The sequence below is a fragment of the Strix uralensis genome, chromosome 2, assembly GCF_047716275.1.
Source record: "Strix uralensis isolate ZFMK-TIS-50842 chromosome 2, bStrUra1, whole genome shotgun sequence".
In the NCBI taxonomy this organism is placed as follows: Eukaryota; Metazoa; Chordata; class Aves; order Strigiformes; family Strigidae; genus Strix; species Strix uralensis.
The window spans coordinates 77,576,747-77,591,582 of record NC_133973.1 but is presented as its reverse complement, the minus strand read 5'-3'; the positions used below and the strand labels follow the sequence as shown (position 1 = coordinate 77,591,582).

At 41.7% G+C, this 14,836-nt stretch overlaps 2 protein-coding genes across 10 annotated transcripts in view; both read right to left on the bottom strand.

Annotated features, from left to right (window-relative positions):
* GGACT (gamma-glutamylamine cyclotransferase) overlaps positions 1-14,836 on the bottom strand; it is a 52,597-nt gene that overhangs the window by 34,047 nt on the left and 3,714 nt on the right. The gene's annotated exons all lie outside the window — the stretch shown is intronic.
* TMTC4 (transmembrane O-mannosyltransferase targeting cadherins 4) overlaps positions 374-14,836 on the bottom strand; it is a 71,945-nt gene continuing 57,482 nt past the window's right edge. For 5 of the 8 annotated variants that reach the window (XM_074859344.1, XM_074859342.1, XM_074859343.1 and 2 more), the window contains 2 exons: positions 5,993-6,062; positions 374-5,475 (listed from right to left, as the gene is read on the bottom strand). In XM_074859344.1, the coding sequence (XP_074715445.1) occupies positions 5,324-5,475; positions 5,993-6,062 (222 nt within the window). In that variant the 3' untranslated portion in view covers positions 374-5,323. The remainder of the gene's footprint in view (positions 5,476-5,992; positions 6,063-14,836) is intronic. The other 3 variants (XR_012627598.1, XR_012627597.1, XM_074859341.1) reach the window with 3 other exon arrangements.

Sequence of the window (14,836 nt, the reverse complement as noted above, 5' to 3'; positions counted from 1 at the left end):
GCATCCGTTACAGGCTATTCCCTTTTTTACACAATTAGCATTCAATGATTCTATTCCAGCTCTAAAGCAGGGTCAGACTTTGAGGCAGTATCTCCTGCTTTTTCTTCTACAGTCTATTGGTTTAGAACTTGAATTAATAAATTAGGTGTTCCATCACTTTCCTCAAGTGCTCCTTTTTTTTTTTTTTTTTTAGGCATACGCATTCAACATCAACACTCTTGTGCAAAATCATGTTACTCTGAAGGGAAGAATGTCTTCTTGTATATCAGAGTAGCAGTCTACCATGCCCATTAGGTTTTCTTCCTAGCTTATAGCAGAACCTCGAATGAAAACTTACTACAAAAATAAACACCACCGTCACAATCAAAATCTATGCAAAAAGATAGCAAAATGCAGATTTATTACATGGCTCCATTACAAATGTATTTACTTGCTCAGCTGAAAATAAATCAGACATACCATTGGCAATCTAAATGATTAACACTACGTTAAAAAACAGTTCAACTCGGCAATCACAAGCTACCAATCTCAGTATCTGTAGGGATTTTTTTCTAACAAAAATACTTATTTTAAAAAGCCCCGAACCACTTGACAGATATCGTCACTGACACACTGAACAGCCATGCCACAACACTGCAAGTGCAGCTTTCTAATACGAAGGTAATCAGTCCTCCAGTGCTCAACAGCCCACGCAGCTATACTCATTCTCTTCTTCAGAGTGGCTATACAGTCCTTTTTCCTTAAAGCACAGGCTCCAAGATGCTGTGTTTATAACATGATGGCTATGTACAACTGCTTCACATTATCATGGAGCCCAGCACACAGCCTGAAGTGGCCACTACTAGTGGTACCTGCTGCTTATGGTGGTATATGACAGACATATGGCTCCCTCGGTGTTTACGTCACAGGAATTCAACCCTGGGATCTCACTTTTGCTTCTAGCAAATTTTAGTCTTTCCCAGTTAAACATGCCCTCATAAACACATATTTGATAGAGACAGATCAAGAGCTGTGGAGGGAAGCACTACCTAGTGAAAGGGCAAATCAAGAATCACATGGGAATCTACATGTAATGATAGGTATGTAAATATGTACCTGTGCTCACATGAAATGTGGAACACAAACAGGAACCAGCAAATAAAGATATTTAAAGTAAAAAAACCCCACCATACAGAAATGGGCTATGCTATCACATTTAACATTCTAACACTACAGCTTGAAATAGCAGCTTCAGTTTAAGAAAAAAATCTCACCTTTGCAAATTTACAGTTGCTTTAGAGCGCTTTTAAAACAAAGTGAAGGACACCACAAGTCAATTTAATAAGAAGTTATTACCATTTATTCTGATCATAGACAGGCTAACAATGGATCGAACTGGACCTGAATGTTGTTTCCGTAGGGAGAGATTTGACATCCAGATGCTTTATCAGCCATACAAATTTACCTGTCTGCAGAAACCAAAACTCCCTTAATCTGTCTAATCCCATTCCCTCATCCAGATACTCTGACTCTCTGGCTCTCAAGGCAAGCACCTGCCAATTTTCTTCAATGCCAGTCTTTTAATATTCTTGGTGCAGATAATGTACGAGAACGCTAGAGGTGTATGGGACCACATTACTTCAAATGAAAGCAGCAGTGAGTTTTTCTTCATATATATAAGCTGATCACCTTAGTTACCCTTTGAAGTTAGTGAAGAGGAATACCTGCTTCAAGTACATGATGCCTCACATCCCAAAGATTCTTTCTTTAGGAGATGAATCATGTTTCAGATTATCTGGGTTTTTTTTCCCCAGTGACTATACAGAGAAACCAGGATAAATAGCTCAGATGCAGGTATCTCAAATATGAAGGAAACAAGTTCCCAGTGAATAGGCCCAATATTTTTAAGAAACCACTCAAAAGTATTGAGATTTTTATTTCCGAGTGCTTATAAACACACACACAACCCACATCTCTCAAGTTTAAACCCCAAGTATGAAATTAAATAACAGGAAAATTCATGTCCATGGCATTGGTCTAAACATGAGAGAAACATACAATTAGGGATCTCCCTTGAAAGTTTTTGGTGAAAAGAGACTGTCATTCATAGCAGTCATTGTGAATATTTTTCTGACTCCATTCTGTGCATTGAATCATTCTGTATTTCTCTCCTCAGAACTGTATTTGAACAAGCAATCTTTGAAAAAAAAAAAAATGTATCCAGGTTCCTTAATTTCACTACGGAATCAAGCAGGCCAGCTAATAAGCAGGAAACTTACTTCTGTAATTAGCAATGGTGGAAAGATAACACGAGGAAAAAGTCCAGCACGCTGGAAAGACCAACAATGTCTGTAACAACAGTTACGTACAAAACCATTTTTTCTTCACCGTTCTCTCTTCCACATTGTGTGTTCTGTACTATTCCAGGAGTCAGTTATGAGGTATGAAAAAACAAGCAAAAGGTTAACACTATAACCATATTAATAAAACTCACTGTATTAATTGCACTCTCAAGATATGTCTGAAAATAAAGTAAAAAAATATTTAGGATTCTTGAAAGTCTTAAGGAAATTTTTATTAAAAAAGCAGTTTTGTTTGTCGCTTCCTTTGAACCCAATTCTGCCTCAACATTGCGTTCAGACATGAGTGTATCCTTCTTACTACCATCATACAATTGAATTTCTGTAGCACTGAAAATTATATAAAACAAATAAAGCCTCACAAAAATATACACAGGTAGCCAGAAAATTAATCAAGAAGAAATTATGATGTCTGTGTTGTAAACACCATTTTCAAATTCCAACAAAACGTCCAATTTGTTGGCATGTCACTTCCATCTAAGACTCAAGTAGAAGGACAAACTGACTTCCACAATGGAATTCCTAAAACAACTTTGGTTTATAATGACATAGAGGGAATTCATACCCCATACATAATATTGATCAAGTGGATTTCTGTAAAGCTGATATGGCAGGCAACAGGGAAAACTATACATGTGAACTTCACGATGAGAATAATAATTTAAACTCAGTATGTCATATTCCAAATATACAGAAAAGACCTGATTATATTAAACACTTTTGTCTTTTGCTATAAACTAGCTCATCCAGCCAGATTCCAACTCTTTAATACCTCATGACTGAAGTAGCTAAGTGTTCTCTATATCTGAGGCGTAACAGGCTACGTATGGAAAGCCTTAAAAGCCTGCTGTTTGTACTGAAGGGTGTATCCATTTCAGCATGTTTCAGATACAAAAGTTGGTACTGACTAAACTATGCTGGTTATCAGAAGATGACTAGCTATACTGGTGCAGCATTCTGCTGGATCAGTACAGATACTTACCAAAGAGCATGTTTATATCCTGCAAATACATTCAGAAACTAGTCTCTGACAATTCTGTCCTGAAACCAGAAGAAATGGAAACAATTACATCAACTTAGTACCCTATATGAACTAATTAGTCCTGCTGAGAAACAGGCTGTATTTGCAGGAGAGGAGCACTGCACTAGCACAATACATGCCTCTGGTACTTCAACTAAAATCAGTATGGCAATACACTATATAATGTAGGCGCATTCATTCATTCAAAGCCAAATCTGTGGACAGCACCACACTGCCACAGCCCTACTGGCCTGATTAACAGTTAGTCTGGCAAGAATATTACATTAAAGTAGCTGTACTACTTGTAGTACCCAAACTAGCATTGTCAGAGGATGCTTTGGTAGCTCTGCAGTATTGCAGTGAGCTCTGTAGACGCACTTGGTTCTTGAAACAACTGTCATTTCTGAGCAAATTTATAATGTAAAAGTAGCATATTGTAGAATGGTTACGTGGTGGACAGATGGCAAGGTCACGTGATATCCTGTCCTATGGCAGGCATTCCTGACACTTTAAATGGTTCCTCACATAGATGAGTTGTGTATGGAGAACATTACACAATCTCCTATACAATAATCATTGGACAAATTAGGAAAGCTGCAAATACTGCACTGATCAGTTTCTTCTAGGCAGTATGATCGGAAAGAATAAAGGAATATGAAAAGAGAGGTAAAGTTCATCAGTTTTCACATCCAATAGCAATCTTCCAATCTTAAAAAAACCAACAAAACCCCAACAAATAAATAGACATGTGTCGACTTCCTGAAGCAGGAATGTAAATATTAGCAGAAGACAAACAACTCTGGACAGCCAGAGTTTAAACGTGTATTAAAGCATAGCATGTTTTGAAAAGTGAGATCGTATCAATATATACCATCTCTGAATCATCCCACATAAATGTTATCAGTTTATGCATTAACAGCTATGCTTATTTAACTGCCACTTCAGCAAACACATGTGCCACAGAAGACAAAGGTGAAGCTGAGTTCCTTCCAGTTAATACATCAACAGCCAAGGTCAGGTCCTCTGCCCAGTTACCTTTTCACAGACATTCTCTCCTTATTCACCAACAATATAGGAGCTGAAAGGTGTAATCTCGTTAACCAGAAAGGACTCAAATGCCTGACAACACAGGAATTAGCTCCTGTAGATGCTATACTGTATTTAGACCACTGACCTGCCACAGGAGCTAAAGCAGTTCTGACTTGTTGCCCAAGCTGTCGATGCTAGATGAGGCTGCCTGCGAGAACAGAAACTCTAGCTGATTCCTCTGTCGCCTCACACTTCTTTTTCCTTTGCTGCTTGCTAAAATCTCTGTCTTAATCAAAGCGTATTTTCTCCACCAAGCATACCTGAGCAGTGCACTGGCTGACAAACATTTATGGTCAAATCCTTGTCCTCATTTACTCCTGTACAAATCCGACACTTCACAGGGTGGAGCCAGAAACAAGAACAAGGGCATAACTCAAATTACACAACCAGACTGAATTGCTAGAGAGAATCCATTCTTCCACTGGCTCTGCAGGACTGGCAGAAGGCGGCAGTAATAAAACTGAAGTGGATAGATATTCCTCACACTTGAAAAGATCAGGATTTAAACAGGAAATTGCCCTTCTTTTAAGAATCACTTTCAGAAATAAAACTGCCTTCTGATATTCATCCTGCTACTAAAAAGTCAGATGAAGATATCAAATTACAAGTGAAAGCTGTGAAATTCCATCTGTGTTGCTTTCATATACCTATAAAAATGTTCTAAGGGACTTTAAAAGCAGTTCAAGAGTAAAAATAAAATGATCCCTCAAGCTGAAGTGTTAGGATCTGTAGGAGGGCATAACTGGACATTCAGGTGTGCGGTGCTGGTGGTGGTATTATTTTTGAGAAATAATAACTGAATCCTTTACATGGTCAAAAGTACCCATGTAACATTAATCATAAACAGCATGCACAGACAACCTGAAAAGAAACATCAGGCACCGCCTTTCTTTTGCAATTGCTCCAGTTTTCTTCTTAAGAGGTTGTAGTTTTCCTTGGTCCCGGGTGCTGTAGGATCAAGCTTCAGAGAGACTTCATAGTGCTTCTTTGCTAAGTCAAGATTTCCCCAGCGATGATAAAGCACAGCTGGAACATCAATAAGGAATTTCATTAGCAATATTGTTGAATAACAGGCAATCTTGCCAATCACTTGGAAAACAGCATTAAAGCATTTGTTTCCAGTGAGGGTCTCTCGCTGGCTGGTGGCACAGTAGCTGCTTGTTCTGTTGCCAAATGCAGGAGCAAAGCCTGGGAGCAGAACTGGCATGGGAATGATGAAGGAATGAATTACATTGCAGCCACAAATGGGCCCTCTTATCTGGTGAGCTCATTGCGGGTTACAAGCATAGCATAAATGAACCAATTTGCAGACACTGAAGTGCAGCTACCTCTGGGCTGGATTGTGCAGCCCTCTTGATCTGTCATATCGTGTGACAGCTTTTCTGGTTTAGTGCCCTGTTCTTCTGGCTGGCAGTTTTTCTAGGAAGTAAAATAGAAATCTGCCCAGCAGGAAGAAGGCTCAAAAGATTGCTTTTTCTTTTTAAACACAATGAATATGAAGCAAACAAACAATACAGCTGATAAGAGTTAGAAAGGCTCTTACCCAAATTACCATGATAACTGGCAGCATTTGGATTTGCTTTAATTGCCTTGAGGAACAAAGCTTCAGATTCCTGAATAATTTAGAAGAACATGTCAACAGGACAGTCTACTGTTGCAGTATATAACATAATGCTAAATTTACCCACAATTGTAATTAAAAACCATCCCAAACTATGCCATATCTATATCACCATATATATATTTTAAGCCTGCGTGATCCTGTAGCTCAGGTGACTACAGCCTCCAGAAAACAGTAATAATGCTACAAATAAGTGCCATGCTTTCACAGACTGCTGTTACTTTAGCAGAGTGATTAAGCGCTCCTGAAGTTTGCAAAGCAGTTAACTTAAACTGTTTCTTTTTTTGCAGAGTTACAATACTTTCAAACATCACCTACTGACATTTTCCCTATTTATTCAATCAAGTTAAGGATAATATGATTCAGTATGTGAGCAAACTGCTTTTAGACACCTTTCCCTTTAAAACAGTTTTTAGCATTTAAAATTGGGGCATTCCAGTAAGGCCCTTTCAAACAGATGTTTCAGCATGGTTCTCGGTGAAGAGTAGCTGAGTGCCTGTTATTTAAAAAATAAAGCCAACTGAAATATTCCTCACAAGTTATCTTTTCCATATTCCCACTTGCAGTGTGGAAACAGTCCTAAGACTGTTGATAATCTGAGTACTACTTAGAAAACCTGAGCTTCCTCACCAAATATTCAGGGAACAATTTACCGCTAAATTTATTCTCTAATTCAAACATTTTTATTTTTTCCAAACTAGCTGCTAATATAGATACTTTTGTTCTAGAGCATATTTCCTGCAGAAGTTTAAAAAGATACACCCCGCCAATCCAAATGGAGCATATTTACTCACTTGCATGCAAGTTTAGATATTTTAGAGAGTGATTTTTACATAGACCTATATGCTGTGATGTGTTTTAGGGAAAGTTGCCCATTCAGTTTCAATGCAAATGACCTGAAGATAAAATTACCTCAGTGTTGTAGACTTCTGTCTGAATGCACATACTTGCTGTCTGAGGTATGTGAGAACAACAACCTGGGGAAAAGGCCTTTCCTTTGTGCTAAGCTTTTATTACTTATATCCACAAAACACAACACAGGCTCTACTGCAAAATAAAACCTGTCAGCCAGATTTTTGATTCCATCATCTTCTCATGTGAAGCATGAAATAAGTCTCTGTAAGGGTTCCTCAGGGGACAAGAAATTTCTGATGTCAAGATTGAGTCACTCAACTTTTGAGGGACTTAAGAACTTCCCAGTATGTCCAAATTCAAAGCCAAACTACATGCTCCTTTCAAAGCATTGCTGAGCACAGCTGAGGCTGCCACTCTCAAGCCAAGAGAGACTGATGCAGAAAGTGCCTTCATCTTCTCAGGCCAAGGAAATTACAAACTCTAGGATTCTTGACAAATCCTTTTGCAGGACATCCTGTTTCAGGAGAAGGAGTGCTTGGATAGGAGTGAACAAGGGAACCAGATGTCTGGAAATTTAAGGAGTATATGACTGCATAGTGCAAGTTTTAGCATTGCTTTTCCTTGGCATAACCAGCAGCTCCAGCATTCTCATACCCAGACTATTAAAGTTCCTGGATGCACTGGTCTCTCTGAAACTCATACTATTTAGTGTCTTCATTAATATTTTGGATGGTGGGACTGAATGCACTTTCAGAAACTTTCCAGATAGCAGCTAAGAGGAGGGAGTGGTCAATACACTGGAAGGGAGAGCTGCTATTCAGAGGGACCTGGACAGGACAGAGAAATGAACTAGCAGGAATCACAGAATGGCTGAGGTTGGAATGGACCCCTGGAGGTCATCTGGTCCAGCCTCCCTGCTCAAAGAGGGCCAGCTGTCCAGGACTATGTCCAGGCAGCATCTCAAAGGATGGAAATTCCATAGCCTCTCTGAGCAACCTGTGCCGGTGTTTGGTCACAGTCACAGTAACAAAGCATTTCCTAATGTTCAGAGGGAACATCCCTTGTTTTGGTTTTGGCCCATTGCTTCTTGTCCTGTCACTCAGCACCACTGAAAAGAGCCTGGCTCCATCCTCTTTGCACCCTTCCTTCAGGTATTTATATACATTGAGGTCCTCCCCCTGAGACTTCTCCAGGCTCAACCTTTCCTCATAGGAGAGATGCTCCAGTCCCTGTATCACATTTGTGGCCCTTCACTGGACTCTCTCCAGTATGTCCATGGCTCTCTGGGAACTGGACACAGGACTCCAGGTGTGGCCTTACCAGTAGAGAGGAAGGATCGCCTCCTTCAACCTGCTGGCAACACTCCTAACACAAACTAGGATATCATTATTTGTCTTTGCCACAAGGGCACATGGCTGGCTCATGTTCAATCAGTCAGGTGTCTACCAAGGTACTCAGGTGCTTTTCTGCCAAGCTGCTTTCCAGCTGGGTGGCCCCCAGCATGTACTGTGCCTGGCCTGGGTTTGTTCCTCTCCAGCTGCAAGGCTTTGCACTTCCCCTTGTTGAACTGCATGAGGTTCCTGCCAGCCCATTTCTCCAGCCTGTCGAGGTCCCCTCTGGATGGCATCATGACTGTCTGGCATATCAGCCACTCCTCCCAGTTTGGTGTCATCTGCAAACTTGCTGAGGGTGCACTCTGCCCCATCATCCAGATCATTAACGGAGATGTTGAACAGGATTGGACTGCAGGAATCTCATGAAGTTCAACAAAAGCATATGCAAAGTCCTGCATCTGGGATGGGATAACCCCATGCAAAGGTACAGGCTGGGAAGCAACTGTCTAGGAAACAGCTCTACAGAAATGGATCTGGTGGGCCTGGTAGACAGCAAATTGAGTAAAAGCCATCAGCATACCCTCTCAGCAAAGATGACCAACCACACCCTGGGTTGTATTAAGCAGAAGCAACAGCCAGCAGGTCCAGGGAAGTAAACCTTCTCCTTTGTTGGCACTTGCAAGACCACATCAGGAATATGTGTTCAGGTTGGGGCTCTCCATTACAAGAAAGACATGGACATTAGTGAGTCCAGCAGAGAGCCACCAAGATGGTTAGGGGCTGGAGCACAAGACATACAAGGAGCAGCTGAAAGAACTGGATCTCTTGAGCCTTCAGAAGAGAAGATGAAGGGGAGACCTTATTGATATCTACAACTATCTGATCAGATGATACAGAGAAGGTGGAGACAGACTCTTCTCACAAGTCTGTGAGATGGGATGTGACACAGAGGATACAAACTGGCATATGGGAAATTCCAATTAGATAAAAGGAAACAATTTTAATTTTTTTTTACTGTAAGGGTGGTCAAGCACTGGAAGATGCAGTCCAGAGAGGTTTTAGCATCTCCATCCATAGAGGTGTTCAAGATCTAACTGGAGATGGACCTGGTTTGGGTCAGGGATTAGACTAGATGGCCTCTGGATGCCCTTTCCAGTCAAAATTATTCTATGATTTTAACTCAGTCACCTGAGAAACATACTGAGACTCAAACATTTGTCAAGTCTAGTGGTGTTGCAAGATAACCTCCTCTTTTCATACAACCGTCCAAGCCTGTGGATTGACACTTGAAAGCATGTAGTAATCAGAAGTCCCCCACTGTAAATTTTAGTATTTTTGTCTAGTAAGTAAATCTTCCTCACTAGATAGGTTAACAGCAACCAAAGTGAAAGATGTGCTGTCCAGTTAGTTCAGTCTTATGCCTAAAAGTTGCCACCTACATAAAGGAGAAGCACCTAATGCATTGACTCATCCTTTCACTGCTGAAGCACGAAGGGACAACATGTGCAATGCATTCCCAGAAAATTTAATGAAATTGATTCTCAGAGCTGGCTGCCATTACCATACATCTTCAGCTACATGCTGAAATCATTTTTATCACTGCTGCTTTGCTCAGCAGCTAGTAGAAGCATACGGTCTGATTAAAGGCTACTTAAGGTGCATCATATTCATATTACTGTAGATATATAGAGTAAATATACATTCCAGTACATCGGTGATACTTCAGATTGCTGTATCTCACCAAATCTTTAAGTGTTGCCAAGAAACTTGCACACTGCATATATCAAAGACTTTGGGTAAGCACACTGCATTCCATTTGCTGCCAAGGCCACAGCACAAAATTGTAGCCTGGCTTTATTTCAAATACAAAAAATGCTGAATGGTTTCAATTTATTGTACTTTTCACAGAAAAAGCATAGATGTATATATAACAAAAATGCAGCATACGTATTTTCAAAGAACTAAAGATAGCTTGGTTCTTTATCCATTGTGACAAGAACAAGCATTTAAAGGACAACTCTAACTTGGTATAACAGATGTTAATTAAAAACCAAAACAAAACCACCAAAACAGCTCATCCTTCATGTGCTTTTGTTTCTGGAACAATAAATCATTCATGAGTAGATACAAACAGAAATCATAAAGGGTTGGGTTTTTTTGGTCACTTAGGAAAACCATCGTCTGCTGAAAATCAAAGTGGATTTGAAACTGAAGGAGAATATTGTGTGCTTATTGGAAGGAAATCTCTCATAACATAGTAAAACCTTTTTGACTCAGTGTCTTTTAAAATAAGAGATAACAAAAAAACCCAGAACAAATCTTACTTTATGGCAACAGAGCCAATACAGTAACAATTTTTATACAGACACGTAACAAGTAACCTAATAAATGAAATGCCTGAGGTTATACAACACATCAGACACAGCCAGGCAGCCCTCTGAAAATTACCTCCATCACCTTGACAATCTCCATCCACTACATGGGCTCCCACTTCTCTGTTTTCACATGGTGAGGGGGTGGACAAGAAATCTGAATTTTCCATGCTTTTTATTGTCATTTAGCATTCTCCCTCTTAAAAAACCCTGTATCTCCTCTTTCCAGGTGATGCGAAATACAGCTGCTGAGATCATACCCTTTTGTAGGTGAGTCCACTTTCCAATCCCCTTAATTTGCATTCTCTGTTAAAAGCCATCAGTTTCAAGTGACTAGTTTTTTGTTCTATGCAAACCTATTACTCCATACTGAACTATTAAAACACTCACTGGCTCCCTGCTTTCTTTCCTGGGCTCCACTGCTTCCTTTGCTTTATTCAGGATGCTGACTTGAAAGCTTAATTTTCCCCTACTATCATTTCTACTTTGTCTCCAACACATTCCCCTGTAGCATAACGACCTTTCAGAGCTAGCAATCAAAACCACTACCTCCTTTTTAATTTTTTAAATACACTAAGACTGAATTGTTTCTTCTATACCTGGAGAAGTTTTCTAGCTTGTTTTCAACTTATTTTTTCTACTTATTTCATTATAAATGCTCTTTGTTCTCTCATGTTGCATACTCTTCTTGATGAATAACTCTACAATCCTCTATTCTTTCACAGTCATGACTCACCAAAATAGTTCTAGCAATTACCTCCTCCATAATCTCATCCCTTATACATTCTGGATATTAATTTGTATCCTTCTGGAACTTTGTTAAAGTAACCTAAAATACATATTTTACAACAGTCTCAGGTGGAGAGAGAAAAGAGTGTACAGAAGAAAACCCAGCCAGTCTACAGAAACAGTAAGTCTAACAGCATCACTAAGACAAACAAAAGCAAGTGCTGGGTTGTCACAGGCCCTGGCTTCACACGCAGACAGGTCATGACTCCACAGCTGATGAGGACTGTAGAAATTTAAGTGGACACAAGTAATTGGTGGAAAAATGTATCTATTCGGAGAAGTTTCACATCATAAAATTTGCTTTCTTTGCATATACTGATTGTGTTCCTTCAGTGCTGCTAACATTATCACTATCAAAAAGCCACCAACCCCCCCCAAGCCATAGTTCAGTAAATGGTGTTTTTCTGAGGAATACCAAAAACTTCTTTGATTGTTAATTTGTCCCTATCATATACATAAATCAGTGACTATGGAGTCAATTAAAACAACTAAATATATTAACTGTGTATGATTTATTCTCTGTCAGCTCATACAATTCGTTTTGGAAAACAACTCATTCTCATGATTTCCATTACATTTATTTACTACTTGTAAATATATAAGTAGCTAATGCTGAGGTACCACTCGCAGGCTGGTCCACCGTATCCAAGAGAAAGTTCAATGTATGGACTGCTTCTCCATGGGATTACCCATGTATCTCATCCTCAATCTGGGATTAGCAAATCTTTGTATCTCTATTTTAGATAGTGTCTGAGGCAAAGAGGCTAGAATTCATATTGGGTAATCACAGAATCACAGAATCATCTAGGTTGGAAAGGACCTTGAAGATCATCTAGTCCAACCATTAACGTAGCATTGGCAGTTTCCAACTACACCATATCCCTCAGTGCTATGTCGACCCTACTCTTAAACACCGCCAGGGATGGGGACTCCACCACCTCCCTGGGCAGCCCATTCCAGCGCCTAACAACCCGTTCTGTAAAGAAATGCTTACTAATATCTAGTCTAAACCTTCCCTGGTGCAACTTGAGGCCATTCCCTCTCGTCCTATCGCTTGTTACTTGGTTAAAGAGACTCATCCCCAGCTCTCTGCAACCGCCTTTCTCCAGACTAAACAACCCCAGTTCCCTCAGCCGCTCCTCGTAAGACCTGTGCTCCAGACCCTTCACCAGCTACGTTGCCCTTCTCTGGACACGTTCGAGTAATTCAACGTCCTTTTTGTAGTGAGGGGCCCAAAACTGAACACAGTAATCAAGGTGCAGCCTCATCAGTGCCGAGTACAGGGGTAAGATCACTTCCCTGTCTCTGCTGGCCACGCTATTTCTGATACAGGCCAGGACACCATTGGCCTTCTTGACCACCTGGGCACACTGCTGGCTCATGTTCAGCTGGCTGTCAATCAACTCCCCCAGGTCCCTCTCTGACTGGCAGCTCTCCAGCCACTCCTCCCCAAGCCTGTAGCGCTGCTGGGGGTTGTTGTGGCCCAAGTGCAGCACCCGGCATTTGGCCTTATTGAAGCTCATATAGTTGGCCTTAGCCCATCGCTCCAGCCTGTCCAGATCTCTCTGCAGAGCCTCCCTACCCTTGAGCAGATCAACATTCCCACCCAACTTGGTGTCATCTGCAAACTTACTGAGGGTGCACTCGATCCCCTCGTCTAGATCATCAATAAAGATGTTAAACAGGAGTGGCCCCAAAACTGAGCCCTGCGGGACACCACTCATGACCGGGCACCAACCGGATTTAACTCTGTTCACCACAACTCTTTGGGCCCGGCCATCCAGCCAGTTTTTTACCCAGCAGAGCGTGCGATCATCCAAGCCTCGAGCAGCCAGTATTGCCAGGAGAATGCTGTGGGAAACGGTGTCAAAGGCCTTACTGAAGTCGAGGTAGACAACATCCACAGCCTCTCCTTCATCCAATAAGCAGGTCGCCCTGTCATAGAAGGAGATCAGGTTTGTCAAGCAGGACCTGCCTTTCATAAACCCATGCTGACTGGTCCTGATCATCTGGTTGTCCCGCACGTGTTGTGTGATGGTACCCTGGATGAGCTGCTCCATCAGCTTCCCAGGCACTGAAGTCAAGCTGAAAGGCCTGTAATTTCCTGGATCATCCTTCTGACCCTTCTTATAGATGGGCGTCACATTGGCCAATTTCCAATCTGTCGGGACCTCCCCGGTCAGCCAGGACTGCTGGTAAATGATGGAAAGCAGCTTGGTGAGCACCCCAGCCAGCTCCTTCAGCACCCTTGGATGTATCCCATCCGGTCCCATAGACTTGTGTGTGTCTACGTGATGCAGTAGGTCACTGACTGTCTCCTGGATTGCAGGGGGATCGTTCTCCCAGTCTCTGTCTTCTGGCTGAGGAGGCTGGATTCCCTCAATACAACTAGTCTTGTTATTAAAGACCGAGGCAAAGAAGGCATTAAGGACCTCAGCCTTCTCCTCATCACTTGTTACCTTGTTTCCTCCTGCATCTAGCAGGGGATGGAGACTCTCCCTGGTCTTTCTTTTGTTGTTGATATATTTATAGAAACATTTCTTGTTATCCTTGACTGCTGAAGCCAGGGTAATTTCCAGCTGGGCTTTAGACCTCCTGATTTCCACCCTGCATACCCTCACAGCATCTTTGTAATCACTGTGAGTGGCTAGTCCCTTCTTCCAAAGGCTGTAAACTTTCCTTTTCTCCCTGAGTTGCAACCAAAGCTCCCTGTTCAGCCACGGGGGTCTTCTTTGTCGCCGGCTTCTCTTACAGCACCCGGGGACTGCCTGTTCCTGAGCCATTAACACTTTCTTCTTAAAGAGTGCCCAGCATTCCTGGACCCCTATACCCTTCAGGATCATCTCCCAAGGGATTCTGTCAAGCAGGTGCCTAAACAAGTCAAAGTCAGCCCTTTTGAAGTCCAGGATGTCAGTTCTGCTTAGCCCTCTCCTGGCCTATCTAAGAATAGAGAACTCTATTATTTCATGATCACTGTGCCCTAGTCGTCCTCCGACTGCCACATCATCCACCAGTCCTTCTCTGTTCACAAAGAGGAGGTCCAGCAGGGCACCTTCTCTGGTCGGTTCTCTCACCAGCTGTGTCAGGAAGTTGTCTTCCACACATTCCAGGAATCTCCGGGACTGGTCCCACTCTGCTGTGTTGTATTTCCAGCAGATGTCTGGGAAGTTAAAGTCTCCCACAAGAACAAGGGCAAGCGATCGTGAGATTTCTCCTAAATGCCTATAGAATATTTCATCCACCTCTCTGTCCTGGTTGGGTGGCCTATAGTAGACTCCCACTACAACATCTGCCCTGTTGGCTTTCCCCCTGATTCTAACACAAAGACACTCCACCCTGTCTTCACTATACTTGTGCTCAAGGCAATCATAACAGTCCCTAACATACAGCGCCACCCCACCACCTCTCCTTCCTTG